This window comes from Panthera uncia, chromosome D1 (genome assembly GCF_023721935.1).
Source record: "Panthera uncia isolate 11264 chromosome D1, Puncia_PCG_1.0, whole genome shotgun sequence".
Classification (NCBI taxonomy): Eukaryota; Metazoa; Chordata; class Mammalia; order Carnivora; family Felidae; genus Panthera; species Panthera uncia.
In genome coordinates, this window is record NC_064808.1 from 68,863,500 (window position 1) to 68,880,627 (window position 17,128).

The 17,128-nt window shown below is 36.4% G+C and overlaps 1 protein-coding gene across 1 annotated transcript in view; it reads right to left on the bottom strand.

Moving 5' to 3' along the window:
- NOX4 (NADPH oxidase 4) overlaps window positions 1–17,128 on the bottom strand; it is a 167,445-nt gene that overhangs the window by 125,035 nt on the left and 25,282 nt on the right. The window contains exons 5-7 of the mRNA XM_049653262.1: window positions 14,359–14,456; window positions 10,485–10,512; window positions 3,686–3,758 (exon numbers count right to left, since the gene is read on the bottom strand). Coding sequence (XP_049509219.1) covers window positions 3,686–3,758; window positions 10,485–10,512; window positions 14,359–14,456 — 199 coding nt within the window. The remainder of the gene's footprint in view (window positions 1–3,685; window positions 3,759–10,484; window positions 10,513–14,358; window positions 14,457–17,128) is intronic.

The window sequence follows — 17,128 nt, forward strand, 5'->3', positions numbered from 1 at the left end:
TATTAGTAAAAGCTTCTTAGAGGATTCTGATACAACCCCTAGAACTTTCAGAACCCCTGAGATAAGCAATATCCAACTGGTTTGACATTTACTTCATCTACAGCTTTTGTTATTATAAGCAAGATCATTCATATCCTTGGATCATATGCCTTTTTGCACATAGCTGATTCTTTTTGAACCTAGATTCCTAGAAGTGGAATTACTACATTGAAGGACACTCATTTTGTTTTTCATACACACTGGCAATTGCTCTCTGAAAATGTTTATCAATTATAAACCCAACTGTACAGTAGGAGAGCCTGTTTCCACAAACCCCAACTCCACTTTATACATTTTCATTATTTTATGTAAGTGGAATTGGATATGATTTCCTTTCTGTGTTACTCACCTTAAATTCTTCTGTGATTTATCTATTCATGATAATTATCCATTTCTACAGTATATTTTTCTTAATTGTTGTGTGTAAACTGTTTAAATTTTAAGCATGTTCCATATAATTTAAGCATGTTCCATAAGATTGTAAGAATTTATTATTGGGCAAAGTTTCTTTTAAATTTTAATGGCATAATTTTTTTACAGTTACCTCTAATTTATCTCAAATTTCATTCACTTAAGCCACACTTTCTTCATAAGTTTGTAATGGCATCTTTATTATTTAGCAGCTTTTTATATATATCAAAGCCTCCTACAGGGCTTTCTATCAACTCTATCATTAGGTTCAATTCCTTGGTAATTTTTGCAATTAAGTGCTATTCTGTTCGAAGTTACTGAAGCTTAATTGTGGTAATGTTTGGTAAGCCACATTCCCTTTTACTTCTCTTTGGAACATGTACTTGGATATTCCCTCAGGTGAACTTTAGAACTGTTTTTGCTGAATTCAAAAAACAAAATAATCTATCTTTGATTTTGATGGGAATTGCAACAAGTCTACAAAATGACTGAGGAAGAACTCCATTTTTGCAGTATGCAATCTTTATTAAAATATCTACTTATTTCCCTCAATGCAGTTCTGTGTTTTTCTATATAGATTTTAACTAGTTTCTTATTAAGTTTATTTCTAGATATTCCATGTTTTTATTATTCAGTTTTATTCAATTTCAAACTGATAATAGCTATTATATAAAAGCTATTTTTAATATTTGTTTTGTATTCATTTACCTATTACAATTCTTTTCTTTGGTATAACACTAATTTTTTTTTTCCATAATTCTCTTGGATTGTCTGGCAGAACAATTACATATACCTTTCTGGAAATAATGATGATTTATTGTTGCATTCTTTCTACTAATTCTAAATGTTTCATTTCTTATCATATATAATAACGGTAGAATTAAAAATATCACTTTTGGCATAATTTTCTTAGGAATGTATCTCATGTTTCTTTTATGAGTTTAGTTCTGGCTTTTCTATTTTTTTAATTCTATAAAGGAAACTAATTCCTAGTTTACTTATTTTAATTCATAACTAGGGCTAAGATTTAATAACCACCATTTAAAAATCTATTGAGATAAAAATATGTTTGTATTCCTGTCACCTGCTATTAAAATATTTACTTATTTTAATAGATTGACCCATACTGAACCATTGGTGGATTACTAGACTACATTCAACTGTTAGAAATCAAACATTAGGGGCGCCTGGGTGGCTCAGTCGGTTGAGCGTCCGACTTCGGCTCAGGTCTTGATCTTGCAGTCCGTGAGTTCGAGCCCCGCGTCAGGCCCTGTGCTGACAGCTCGGAGCCTGGAGCCTGCTTCTGATTCTGTGTCTCCCTCTCTCTCTGCCCCTCCCTTGCTCATGCTCTGTCTCTCTCACTCTCAAAAATGAATAAATGTTTAAAAAAAAATTTTTTTTAAAAAGAGATCAAACATTAGAAGAAAAAAAGAAATCAAACATTGGAGCCATTTATTCTCTTAATTTCTCTAATGCTTTATTTCCTCACTGGTAAAGAGAAGAGGAAGAAGAAGATTATCTCTGTGATCCATTTAAGAATTCCATGATTCTCACAATAAAGCTTGGAGAAAAGCAGAGTTGGTTTTAGTCTCTTTTAAAGACATGAAAAACTGAAGATTGATGAACATTCACTGAATTATTATGAGTACAAATATAATGGCTCGGTTGAAAATAGAAGCTGATCTTTATACTCCATTTTATAAAACTATCTCTCATTTAAGGATTTTTAATCGATGTAGAACATTCATAGATCTTCGATCTTGCAAATAAGTATGTCAGATGCCCTCATTTTCCTTTAAGAGCACTGAAAACTGAAAAATGTATGTTCTTTAATATGCCTTACCTAACTAAAATAAAATTTCTCCCCACAAAATTGGCACTCTTAAACACTAATGTTAGAGATTTGATTTGCCTTTCTGTAAGGTGAGTTTTAATTCTTATGAGAAGTCTTAAAAGTGTGCTTACTGTTTTGCCAAGCCATTCTACATCCAGATAGTTTTCCTCAGGACGTAAGTGCAAAAGTATGCAAAGACATATGGATGGGGGTGTTTGCTTCAGAACTGAAATACTATAAAAAATGGAATCAACCTAAAATATCCAACAATAGGGGAATTGGGAAAGTTATGTATATAGGATGATATGCTGTTCTAACAGTAAAGAGGATGACAGAGAGATATTTATTAATGTACAAAAATGTTCCTAACATATTTAAATAAAAAGCAGATTTAAAATAACATCTATAACATTATTCTGTATTAGTGACATACATAGACATATGAAGAGAGAGATCAGTAGTGTGAAAGAGGGAAAAAGAGAGTGATGGTGGAGGTAGGAGGTGAGGACTGAGTGAGTAAAGGCAAGAAAGATTAAGCTTATAAACGTCAAACCAGAAAGTTTATGGTGCTAAACTCTGGTGAGTTTACTTGCGACATTTTGGGGTGTGTGAATGTGTGCAGAGATGTTCTCAGAAGTGCAAAGATAGAATCATTTTAATATTCTATTAGGTAATTATTTTCAAAATGTGTATATATGTTTTTCCATTAAATTTCCCATCTCAAGTACAATAATTGGGGATTTTTGTATACTATGTATTATTTCTTCTTTCTGCTTTCTGAACCAAAAAGTTGGACCTAGAAACACAAGATGCTGTAAAATATTATGACATACAGAATGTATCTATCAGAAAGAACATGTGAAAGTGTTCATGAAAATGTATGCCTGCAATTGCTCAAAATCTCGTAACCAGAAGAATAAATATGCATACAGATATTTTTGATTATTTTAGCAGATGTCAACTAACCATGTTCCTTCCCAAAGCTTCATTTAAAATACTACAATAAACTGCAACAGGAAATGAGTTATAAAATAATTATGTTATATTCCTTTGCATACATGTTGATTTCAATCTCATGTCTTGTAGAGATACACTATCCTTCAGAAGGATGACCCTGAAGAACTCAAATTTCCTCAGTCATCAAAAAGTCTCCACATGTTTCCTTACCAACACAGAACATTTGACTAAACAAAAAGATTTTTCAAAAGCAGGAAATGATATATGGAAATGTCTCTACTTCACTCTTAGTTTTCCAGAATAGTCCATTAACCAAAATACTGGCTGCACTTGCTAAGCATTCCAGTTAATCAACACTTTTTCTGCATATGAAAACGAAGATAATCTGAGGAAAACTTAAATACTCGGGCCAGTAAACATTGATATAATGGGTCTGACACTCACCGTATTGCGTATGTAGAAGCTGTAATCATCAGGAAGAGCACCAGCACCATGCAGACCCCTGTCAGGCCAGGAACTATAAAAAAGGTATATAAGTACATTTAACTTAAACCATACTGAGAAAAAAAGTACAAAAAATTATTACCTTAAAATCCAAAGGGCTACGGTGCTCTGTGGGAAGCCCAATTCAAATCACATATCTCTCTGTATGTTCCTTCTCAAAAAAAGCCCTTTTAAAATTAGCACAGATTCAAGGTACTTAAAACAAAGCAATCTTTTCTACCTTTAAAAGAAGAGTCCACCTTAGTATTTTCACGTATCCCACTCAGAATGCTGGATGTGTACATACTTCTGCGGGGACATGCTATCCCAAATGCACACAAGATATCAAATGTCAATAATGAAAACAACAGAGAAAAAGTAAACATGTTTAATGGGGAGGCAAAGAGGAGCAGGAGGGAAAGACTTCTAAAGGCACAAAAAAATTTTAAAGGGTGAGTGTTAAGATCTATTCCTTATATTGATAGTGATGATGGTTTTGTAAACATACCAAGTGTTAAAACTTATGAAACATGAGTGTGTATTAAAGAGATGCAATTAATTGTATCCTAATTCTACATGAATAAAGCTGTTTTAAGGGAGGAAAAAATACGCAATGGGACTGAGTTGATATCCAACACCTTTTACCGTTTTGGTTTTTCCACCACAGTATGAAAACTCCCTGACTCCCTCAGCCCTCCTTTTATGGAACTAATAGCTCCTCTAGTCTCAATTCAAATAATTTCTTTTGGGCTTCACTATCCGGAGTAATTTTAAAGAAAAAATAAACAAAACCTAAAGCTTTCTAAAAACCACAACTTCAACTGTAGAACAAAAAATGGTAGAGTTCAAGAAAAAAGAATTACAGTGCTGCTGTTTTAAGAACACTTGCAGGCCTATCACCTTAGTATGGAAAAACAGGCTGTTAATCAGCGTTTCTGATATAATAATCATTTTTTAACAAAGAAAAAAATGTGCAATGCTTTGCAAACTTAATACTGATGTGATAGATGGCTAAATCCAATGTTAGTCAGTACAGCATATCCAAAATGAATAGTTGATATGCTGGATCAAAAACAACTAAAATCACAATAGTTGCATTTCGATTTATCTTATTAATACCAAATAAAATATCCTGTCTATAAGCTACTGTTATTTGCTCTTACAATCATGCAAGCAACAGTAAGCCCTAAATAACCTGAGAGATTCCATCTTAAATCTTTATGGAAAGCTATTGAAACAATTGTGTCTCCAAAAGTATAGGCATTCCCCAACTTCTCTCCTTGCCAGGGAACCACCTAGAACATAGAAGGGCCATCATGAACTGTAAGCCTCTAGCAGAAGCAGACAAGCTGGGAACAATATAGGAGCAATACAGGTGTGCATCATTAGGATTCCAACAGTTTGGAATCACTGGAAAACGCTAGAAATCTCAGTACAGTAGAAACAAGTTTCTACTTATAAAGGGCCACATGAGAAATTAAGGAGCTAGTTTTTGTATGCTTAACACTTGAATACTCTCTCCTCCTTGGTCTTCCCAATATACAGATTTGGAAGCCTAACAAGACTTGCCTTTCCTGATATGCCTAATCCAAATCATCTCTTCTCTACACTTCTTTTCCAGGGCCCTCCCTCCCCTTCCTCTTTGCCATTGCCCCAGGTGAATACTAACTTCCTAGGGGTAAGAGAAGAACAAGACAACTATATATAACTAGTTCACACTTAAGGACTAACAGTACAGAAAAATGGTATTTACAAAAAACAGCATGCCTACAAAATGGCCCAGCCTTTCCACCCCCAAGTATTTCCCCCAAAGAATCTCAAATACACATCTACACAAAGACTTGTTCAAAAATATTCATAGCCACTTTATTTTTTTAACAGTTAAGGCCTATAAACAATTGAAATCTCCATCAACAGATGGATGGGTAAATAATTGTGGTATCTCTACCTGAAACACTAATCAGCAATTTAAAAAAACCACCATGTGCTATATGCAACAACATACATGAATCACAAAATTATTAGACTGAGTGAAAACAGCCAGACATTCTTCCACTTAAAAAATCCCAAGAGTACAAACTCTGTGATTCTTTTTACATAATATTCTATAAAATCCAAACCATTCTCCAGTGATAGAAAGCAGATCAGTCTCAGGATGCATTATAAAAGCACAAAAAGCTTTGTGGAATGACAAATATATTTGTTATCTTGATTTTGGTCTTGGCTTCACAAGTGTATATATATGTCAAAAATCAATCAAATAGCATAATTTACATATGCATTATCTACTGGGCTCCAATTATAAGTCAATAAATTTGAAAAAGAAAAAAAAAGAGGCAGTCTTTCTCTCTGGCTTCAAGTAATTAAAAAAAAAAAAAACTTATTTGACCAAATGAATAAATGATAGAATCCCAGATGGCTCCATGATGTAAAATTTGTGGTTGCAGAGGCCTTTCCAATAATTTTCTTGGGACTTTATTAAGGTCTACTGTGTCTGCATACAAGGCTTCCCATGTGGTTCTAAATATGCCAGGATTAGCTATGGAATGTCTACAAATCACTTCATCAGGACACCTGAAAAAACTAAGTATGTTTAGTGTAGAGGCATAATTTCCAAAGTATATTATTTGAACAGTAATTCTTTGAGATATTAATTTCTATTTCTCAAAAGTATAATAATAATTCCTTACAGAGTCACAGAACACATTAGTATATTAAAGTCTCTGGGAAGTACTAGCACTAAGAAACCAGAAACAGATCTTTCCTCAAACATATAACCAATGAACACCTTTTAGAACAGAACACAGAAAACATACTGGAAAGATTCAGAGGAGGTGAAATAGTTGACATCAGTCACTTTAAGATGAAGTAGACACCTTGGCCGATGGGATGCACATCCTGGGATTAATGCTCCTATTACTGTCCCTTAGGCCAAACTCCAATCTCACTGGAGGAGAATCAATTCAACACTTTTTAATGTTCTTTCAGATTTATGAAGTTATCTTTTTTATCTAAAGGATTCATGTTTCCTTTCTATCTCCCAGAAATATAAAAAGATCAGACTTTGTAATTTATAAAGTAATAGGCCAGCTCAATGAAGAAGAAAACGTTACTTATAATTAACAATGAAAAGGAAAAATTATTATAATTACAATGGTCAAAAAAAGGGGAGTACCTTAAGAAGTTACAATTTCTGACATTGGAATTAAACAAAGGTTAGCTAACTGATTATCTAGATGTTGTAAAGATCTATGTAACAAGTAGTAGAGTTACACAAATGGCTTTTATCTTCAGTGTATTTTTTTCTAGGTATCTGTAATGTACTATTAGGTGATAGCAAAAATGAATCCTGCTCTAAAAGAAATTCTAGTCCAGTATGGGAGACAAGATAAGCAGACAAATGCAACAAAGGGCATTAAGTGCTGAAAGAGAGCTAAGCATTGAGTGTTTTCAGGGTACATCAAGGGGCGCCCTAACCTAGCTTTCGATGACAGCTCATCTAAGACCCAATATATTAGTTTCTATTACTACACACATTCCAGAAGTCAGGAAGCACAGGTTGGAAATTATGGAGCTAGTCAAAGCCTACTGGGCCATCATACCTGCCAGAAAGTACATTATGAACTCTCTGAATCCTTCAAATTATAAAGCAAAACCTACACTTGTTTCCTTAGGAAATGACACGCTTGTATGTTTATTCTTATTACTTTTTATCTATGCATATTAGATTTCATTAATTAGTTGCCTTTAAAAGGACTGCAGTATACTCCCAAGTCTAGATGAAACTGACAGAACGTTTTCATCCACATCCAGATGTGGTCAGAAATATACCATCTTGCACTCATTATCCTGTTTTTTTCCAACATAACTGGAAACACAATTCTATTTGTTTTTGAAGGCTTTTCTAATTGAAACTGGATAGTATGCATTTTATTCTCATCATACAAGGTACTACCAAATTTGGAAATGACACACTAAATATTTTGAAATCCATGTTTGAATAATACAGTCTTTTAAACTTGTTTTATTTTATAAATTCTTAATGTTTTTAACATTTCTTACTGAGTGATCTACCATATTTCATGTCACTTGAACTGCCACAGACTTTATTTTCTACAAAACCATCTTAATTTCTCAGTTGTAGATTACATTGAAAAATATTTAAAGACAGAGAGAAGACTCTATGTAACATTAAACAACCTAAAAATCTAAGAAATATATTAACCAATAAAAGGTAGACTTTATCACTAGAACATCTAAAAACATGCATGCATTCCTCCATCAGAAACTTGATTTTTGGGGCACTAGGGTGGCTCAGTCAGTTGGGTGTCCAACTTTAGCTCAGGTCATGATCTTGCGGTCTGTGAGTTCGAGCCCCTCATCAGGCTCCGTGCTGACAGCTCAGAGCCTGGAGTCTGCTTCGGATTCTGTGTCTCCCTCTCTCTCTGTCCCTCCCCTGCTTACACTCTGTCTCTCTCTCTCAGAAATAAATAAACATTAAAAAATTTAAAAAAAAAGAAACTTGATTTTTCCTTGGCACTGTACCTAACAACATTCATAGCTATGAAACAGTATTTTAATCATAGACTTACTAGTAATACAAAGCTAGACTAAGTCTATTTGTAGAAAACCATCCCTTCTCCCATTGTCATCCTTTGATTCTGCTTTGTTCTCTCACCTACTACTCAGTAGGGTCAATCAGATGGTCTAGAAGCTCCAGACTCATACATAGGGCTTCTGGGCTGTGTTCCAAGCTGACAACCTGAGAACCTGGCACCTTCTGGCCAGCACTGAATTTCTTTCATGAAATGGTGTAGACTGGAACACTAAAAGGATAGTGATATACTGGTTTGTTTTTCAAATTGTTTGTAGTGACAGAAACTCCACAAAACAAAACAACACAAAAAAATGTACCTGAGGCTCTGCATGCCCTAGAGGAAGCCCTGCCTTATACTGGAAAAGCTCACATTCAGGTGGAAAAGACCATTCATGTACGGGAAATAAAGTATTCTCCAGCATAGTATTTTACTATGTGTCTTTAGGAACCCATGCCAAAGAAGAGAGCAGCTCTGCCTCCAAGGAGGAATTTGTGCATGATGGGATGTGTCAGCTGAGGCTGGAGGCTGAGCAGAAGCTGAGCAGGTTAAAAAAAAGAGAGAGAGAGAGAGAATAGGGTAAGAGAGTAGACAAAAGTTAGGTGTTGCGAGAAGGGAATTACAACAGTATGATGAGATGTTCAGTAAGGGTGAAACAGAAGCTCCTGAGATACCTGGGAAGGTTAATAACATTCATGGTCAGGTCACACTACAGAGAGAGGTTCTCTAGAATGGAATCTGGAAATTCGTATTTTTAAGTATCATCTCTACTTAGTCCAACATCACTCATGGAAACTTCTGGGAAAAAACATGGGATGGTGGGGTTTCATGCTAGATGGAGAGATCACCTGCTTATATATAAGTATTCATTACACTAAGACTCTGAATGTAGTATCTTGGTCATATAAGACATCTTTTTATATGTCTGTAAACTAAACTTTCCCAAACATTTTAAATGTCTCCATGTTTCACCCATACTTTGTGCTGTACAAAATAATATTAAAACAAAGTTCTTGGATATTTCTGTAAAATTAATTCATATGAACCAAAAAATACATTGATTCACACATAAGGTTCTGTTTTTCTGCTTTTTCTGCCTCTTATTTCTCATCCAATTCTTAAGGCTTAAATGAAAAACATATTTTCAATGAGCAAAGTTGTAAACAAAACTAAATTGTGTTCCTACAGAGAAAACTGTGGAATACTTTGCATACACAGACAGAAAAAAATATATATTTTATAAATCAGAATATATCATTGTGTCCTCACTTGTGACAAGGAAAGGGAAAAACATCAGAATTATTATTATTTTCATCATAATATTGATTGAAAAGAAAAACAATGCATTTGACAGAGCCATGCACCTCAGTCTCCGATGCAATTTTGATCCTTAAGGATCCTTAATCCTTAATCCTAATTTTGATAGCCAAGCCTTTATGATAGACCGTCTCAACTACCTAATTGTCCTTACCACCGAAATATGTGCTAAAAATCCCCCAAATGCAGTTTTCTCCTTTCATTGTGTAAGGTTGAGAAAGAGAAGAATTTTAGTAAGAATTTAGTAAGAATTATACTAACAACAGGACAAATTTTGAGATGCTTAAATGCGCTTTAACAAATTAATCGTCTAGACTGAGATTTCATGGACAACATGCTTGGAAAGGAAAAGTAAATGACAAATGAAAAAGGAGTCCCATTGCAAGAAAACTAATGGATTTTAATGACTGTTTCTCCCCTTTTTACATAGGTTATAAAGATGACAAAATATCCTACTAAATTACTGAGTTATAAGAGCCACATTGATATTCAGAATGCTTGGTGTTTCTTTCCAGTACCTTGAGGGCAAGAGACTATTCTATGTGTATCATCTCCAACAGGACTATCACAGCCGTGGGCACAAAGCCTATGGCATCACGTTGTTGTTATTGGAAGAACATATAGAAGGCAAATGCATTTACTTATTTTTACTCTTAGTTCATCTGAACCCCACTGTTTGCCTTGTCCCCTGCTTTCGTTGCAACTTACGCTTAAACTCCTAACATTGGTTCTGATTGCAAATTTTCCATGTTATATCTTAACATATATTTAATTGCTATGTAGTTTGATGATGCTTATTTTCAAAGATTTCCCTGAATCTGCAGAAAGAGCAATGAATAACAACTTACCAGTTGTGAAGAGAAGTTTTCTAGGATCCTGAGAAAAAGGGAAAAAAAATGACTGAAAAATAGAACATTGATAATGTAAAATTCTACAAGGAATCTGCTGGGTATCAGATCCATTAGGCATTTCAGATGCATTCTCCCAATGGAAATGAGAAATTCAATTAAGTTTCATGATGTTTTCACGACACTAGAGGAGATCATAACAAGTACAAAATCACACAGAGAAGACTATCCTTCTGAGAAAGAAAGAGCACGGGATGAAGAGTCAGAAAGTGTAGACTTTCAACTTCATGGCTAATTACAAATTAGTAGCAGTGGCCTGAAGCCCACACTATGACCATTTAGAGACTCAATATCTTTGGCTATAATGTGGAAACATTCATACATACTTTGTCCACCATAATTGTCAAATTGCACCTTTAAGATGTCAAGACAGTGAAAATCAAAAGTAATAAAATATATAGGGAGGGCTGTACACTGTAAATTCAGTGCAAAGAATACTAATGGAATACTTACAATATTTCAAATACTGTGAAAAGTAGTGACGGTATTCAAATAAAGAGGATGGGTTCCTGTTACTCAGAAATATAAAAATTAATCTTGTTAGTGTAATCTTTCCTTTAAACTACATCTCTTGTGGTGTAATGGACTTTAGGCAACTCCCTTTGTATCTTCTGAGATCAATCCCCAGTAGATTTGTGGATTTGTTTTTCATCCTAATGGTGCTTAATATTGCACAACTTTTGAAATTCTTTCCTATGCCTCCATTGAAGCTGGAGTCAGCCCAACCTATATACAAAGTGGGAAGCCATTTATATGAAATATTTGCAGAAGCCTTGAATAAGGGCCACCTGCCCAGCAAGAGCATAACTTCATCCTGCCAGGGCCAGATGACTTCTATCTCTGACATTAGGAACATAGCTAAAGGGTAACCTAGAGTAACCTAATATGTAAACAGCTAGTGAAAATACAAGACCAGCTGAACAAAGAGGTAACACCAGAAATCTGAACCAATAGCTGTGGGAACTCAGAGGATGGAACAATTACTACTGCCAGGGAATGAGGATGGAATGTGAGAGAGCAGGAGACAGTTTCACACATGACAGGATGAGGCAGATTCGGGTAGGCCATCAAGAGTGTGCCACCCAGTAGCCCGAGGGTGGGTCACTAGAAATCTGGAGAAGACAGACAGAGTCCACAAAGCATGGACAAAGGTTGCTTGTCACAAATCCTTCTTTCTCAAAGACAACTCACAGAAGACTCTGTTTATGCGTGCAGTGTGTGTGTGCGTGCGTGTGTGCGTGTGCGTGTGTGTGTGCATGTGTATGTGTGCTTGTGTTTTCATCTTCATCTAGCACATTGTCTGATACCTCCAAGTTGCTCAAAAATAAAGAAGAGAGGGAGAAAAAAGAGACAGAAGTAAGGAAGGAAACAAAGAAAGAAATATAAATTAAAACAATGAGTTACCATTTTTCATCCATCAGACTGGCAGAAATTAAAGAAAAACAAAAAACAAGGCAGGTGTAGCTATAAGCATTCTGACAAACTTGGTAGAAGTATGTCCACTGGTGAAGCCTTTTTGGAAGGCAATTTGGCAATGTCCAAAATTAAAAATGTGCAGGGCGCAAAAATTAAATATGTGGGTGGCTCAGTCGGTTAAGCAGCCAACGCTTGATCTCTGCTTAGGTCATGATCTTGCTGTTTGCAACTTTAAGCCCTGCATCCAGCTCCTCGCTGACAGCACAGAGCCTGCTTGGGATTCTGCCCCTCCCCTGCTCTCTCTTGCTCTCTCTCTCTCTCAAAATAAAAATAAACTTTAAAAAAATAAAAAAAAAAAAAACTAAAAATGTGAACACCCTTGAAACAAAATTCTACTTCTAGGGATCTGTCTAGTGGAAGCATATAAAAAAATCAATTTATTGGAGAGTGGTTCATAACAAAGACTCAAAAACAACCTAAACATCTGTGAATAAGGAAAAGTCTAAAATAAACTATCACACATTAGTACGAAGAGAATGATAGATCTATACTCTTTGATACAGCAAGCTACCACACATGTAATTATGGAAATAAGAAAATTGTTGATGAGTATGTTTCATAAAATACCACTCAAAGTATCTTATAAGAGAACAGAAAGTTATTAACTGTGGCTACTTTTGGAGAAAAGGGTTTCATTTTTTAAACTTCATTTTCTTGAGAGTTTTAAAATATTTTCTTTTGAGCATGTAAGCTGCATAAACTTAAATAGAGTTAATAACTACAGACCCTAATATGACTAAAAATATTAAAATATTAAGCAAAAGCATATGGCATTTAAATGATAGAACCTTTAGGCGCACTTGGGTGGCTCAGTTGGCTAACCGCCTGACTCTTGATCTCAGCTCAGATCATGATCTCACGGTTTCGTGAGATCAAGCCCCACATGGGACTCTGCACTGACAGCGTACAGAGCCTGCTTCAGCTTCTCTCTCTCCCTCATTCTCTGCTCCTCCCCTGCTCTCTCTCTCTCTCTCTCTGTGTCCATCTCAAAAATAAATAAACATTTTTTTTAAAAAAATGATAGAACCATTATAGTTATTAAAGACTTAAGATTACCAAAACAAAAGAGAGAAGCAAAGAAGGAAAGATAAAGACTGGAGTCGCTTCGGTCCTGGCAACGTCCTTGGCATGGCAGGACGTCTCTGTGTGGCAGAGGCAGGAAACCAGGAAATCCGTGTGCTATGGGCAGAGGAGGATACAGGAATAGGAGTAGGTAGCAGGAGATGGAAAAAGTGGTGGCTCCATTCTGAAATCATTACACATGAAGAGCTTCCACTGGCATGCAACGAAGCTGGATTTGTCAGTGGTTCTTAATGCTGGGTGCTCAGTGCAATTATCAATGCTTGACCCAATGCACACCAGTTAAACCATTTTGGCTTTAAGAATACTAGTGTCTGGTCAAAGAACTTAGCAAAGGCTGCTTGCTATTTTGGTTTTGTGACTTGTTTCTGTGTTTGTTGTTGGTGTTCCCTTTGTTTTGAAAAAGAGATCAAGCACATAACCATAGCAGTATCCGTCTAGATAACTCAGGTGATACGTGGAAGAGAAAACGGAGCTGGGGAAGAGAGGGAACAATCCTACAAAGTCACTACCAGACTTAGCAGAACAGGGTGGGGGTGTGATCAAATTCGATGCCCAGTAGCTTGATTTTGATGCAGTCTTCCCATGAAGCAAAGGAAGACTGAGGAAAAGTCAGGATGAAAGTACTGAGCAATAGAGAGCTAACCAGGGTTATACATGTGTTCATCAGGCTCTTGCCCGCCACCCCGCACATACAATTTCACCTCATGCGTAGCTTCACATGGAGAAAAGCAGCCCTAAATAATAATGCCCGCACCAGAATTCAGCTCCAGGTCACCTATTTCAAGGATTAAAACAAAACCGAGTAACCACTAGAACTCAATAATATTTTTTTAAGTCAAATAAACTGATTACTCAGGATCCTCAAATAGTCAACCTGGGTCTCTGCCCTTTCTTGCCCAAGTTCTTAAAAAAAAAAAAAAAGAACTTTTGCCCTGTAAAGACACCGCTGGCCGTCTCGCTGGATAGGAATCAGACAACGCTGTTGGGAGGCAGAAGGCAGGCCTGAGTGGCAGCCGTCGGAACACGGCGAAATATAAAAAGTAGACACTCTCCACCTCCCATTTGCAGCAGGAGAGACTGTGAAATAGTAATTACCTATATTTTCTACTGAAAAGGAACAAAACTCAACTTGACAACTGCATTTTAAAAGCACTCAAAGGGAGCAGCAAGGTACAAATTTTCCGTGAAAATCACAGACCTTCATCAGTCACCTCACCACAAGTGAAAGGAAAATGAGAAGAGGGAGACCACCCACCTCATCTCGGTATCTTGCAGCATTCAGTTCCACGAAATCTTCACTGTAGTTCACTGAGAAATTGAGGGCGTTCACCAGATGGGCAGCCACGTGCACACCTACGGAATCACATGAGGCCCAAATCAGTGGGGCTTTTCTATACGCTCCACAAAGAGGGCTCATTTCCTCTCCCTCAGTAAACACAGGGTCAAACTTTGACAGCTGATCTGAGCAATAAAATATTAAATTGAAAGGGGAAATTTTAAAGACACAAAAATCTTGATTACTGACAGTTTAGTATTAGAAATCATGTAAAGAAACTGAATTTTCAAAAGCTAGAATAAAATAACCCTAGCAAGTGAGGGTTAGGAAATACATACACACTTACACACGTAAATGTATGAGGATATGAGTGTGCATTTACTTATTTAACAGCTCCTGGATATTTGAGTTGTTCTACATTTTTCATCTCTCCTCTAGCTCTAAATCTGTTGCATATATCTTGTGATTTTCCACTGCCACTCAACCTAAAATATAGACCCCCTGGAAGGCTTTTAACTAGTCAAAATTTCTCAAAACCCATAAATTCAAATCATAGCATCCTAAACCCAACAGCAAAAGTGTTGGCAATCACTTCGTTGGTATTAAAAACTCGGGAAAGTAATAATTACCATTTAACAATCTACAGTGGCACAGTAGACAGAGAGCTCAACTGACTCAGAGCTCTTGCAAAAGATGCACGTGTTAGGAAGTTACTACAGAGTTGAAGACAAATTCATTTTGGCATGGCCAGGGAAAAGGAAAATTATCTTGAAGAGGCTGGAAAGGAAGCAGAAAACAAACTTGTGCATTGAATGATACCACATCCCCCCTTCCCAATCTTTTCTTGTAGGTGAAATAAGGGAGGTGAAAGAACAACAGATAATAGTTGGAAATCCAGTTTTCTTGGCCACACTGTTTACCTACCAATGCCTCAGATTAGTTCTCTGTAAAATGACAACGACAGAAATAGGAGATTTAATGAGATAAGTAACCTGAAACTGGTTTGTGAACCATTACAGTCTATACAAATATACGGAGTGTAGTTATTCGACAGAAAACATGGTATGGAAACTGGAAAACTCTGTGGTCCCCTCCAACCTAGCATATGAGATGTAGATATGCCAAAAGTTCTAAAGTACTCAGAAAGCACACAGAAGTAAGAGAAAGACTAGAATGCTAAATAAAAAGTTAGCTAACTGATTGATAAGCTCTTGCCAGAATCAAAAAGGGAAAAGGTCCCATAAAAAGCAGACAGGAAGTTAGAAGTGGGTTAACTAACAAGCAAGTACAGAGTTAAGGAAATTTTTAAAAGGGTGCCCAGGTGAGACTCAACTATGGCATAGGCATAAAGCGTAATTTAAGCAAAATTGTGTGTCCTATAGCTTTATCATGTCTGAAATATATAAGCTTTAAAAAAATCCCTTCATTTTAAATTAAAGGTTTATATGTTAACTACATACATAGATTATGGGTCATTCTTTCTGAATTCTCCTGAAAAAAAGCCCTAGGTAACAGCTGTATGAGATATACCCTTAAGGGATACATTCACCTTCTTTAAAGATCTTTTACGTCAAAAGCATTCAGGGCTTCTAATTTTAGGGAGCAGGGAGAAAGCCAGGCCAGACATTTTGAATAGATTTTCCCATTTAATTCTCACAGCAAAACAATTAGGTGGGTAGAAGCATCCCTATCCTACAGATAAGAAAACTAAGGTTTGGGGCACATGAGTGCACAGGCGGTTAAGTTAAGTGTCCAACTCCTGATTTCCACTCTAATCATGATCTCACAGTTTGTGGGATCACAGCACGGGGCTCCATACTGTCATCTTGGGATTCTCTGTCTCCTTCTCCCTCTGCCCCTCCCCCACCTGCACACACGTGTGCATTCTCTCTCTCCCTCTCTCAAAATAAATAAGTAAACATTAAAAAAGAAGAAGGGAAAAAAAAAACTAAGGTTAAAAGAGGCAACATAGCTAAGGTCAGACAACTAGTGAGTGGAAGAAAGCAAACCCTCTGGAATGTTTATTCACGGCAAGACTCTACCGGGTCGCAGTCTGGTTGTTCGCCAGCTGAACCAGAATATTTGGACACAGCTACAGTTTAGAACAAATCAAGTTACAAATATGTCAACATTCCCTGATGCTCCTCCTTTTCTGACCTTTCACTCTCTGTGTCCTAATCCAGCCCTAACCCTTACCACACCCTTGGTCCTCATCTCATCCTGGATTCTTACTCCATACCCAGACTTTTGGGCTGGATGGATTCCTGATCCCACCCCTGAGCCTCTCCCTGTCTCTCGCCTCCAGAGGTGGAAACCACCAATACGAGGATGTCCAGGGATAAAACGGTGCAGATGCCTATTTTGACAATACTTGGCAACTTTTTAAAAGCTGAAAGCTTAATGATCTCTTGATAATAGCTGCATCAAAACACGTCTGATTCAAAATAGCCATACATACATATCCAGACCAATGTCCCTGGTATCAAAACAGCTATGTCCTATCAAATAATGGCCAGACAGAAATGTCAGTTGCTACGCCACTGAGATAATTAACCCCTGAGATTACAAACCATAACTAATTCTATCCTAAAAACTTCATATGGGTGATCTCATTTTAGTCTTAAAACCATGAGGCAGGTGCTATTGTGAATCCATTTTATGATTAAAACAACAACAAATCAAAGATCAGAGAACTTATGACACACAGTAAGGCAGGAGGGCGTTGGGGATAGAGCGTACACAATTCATC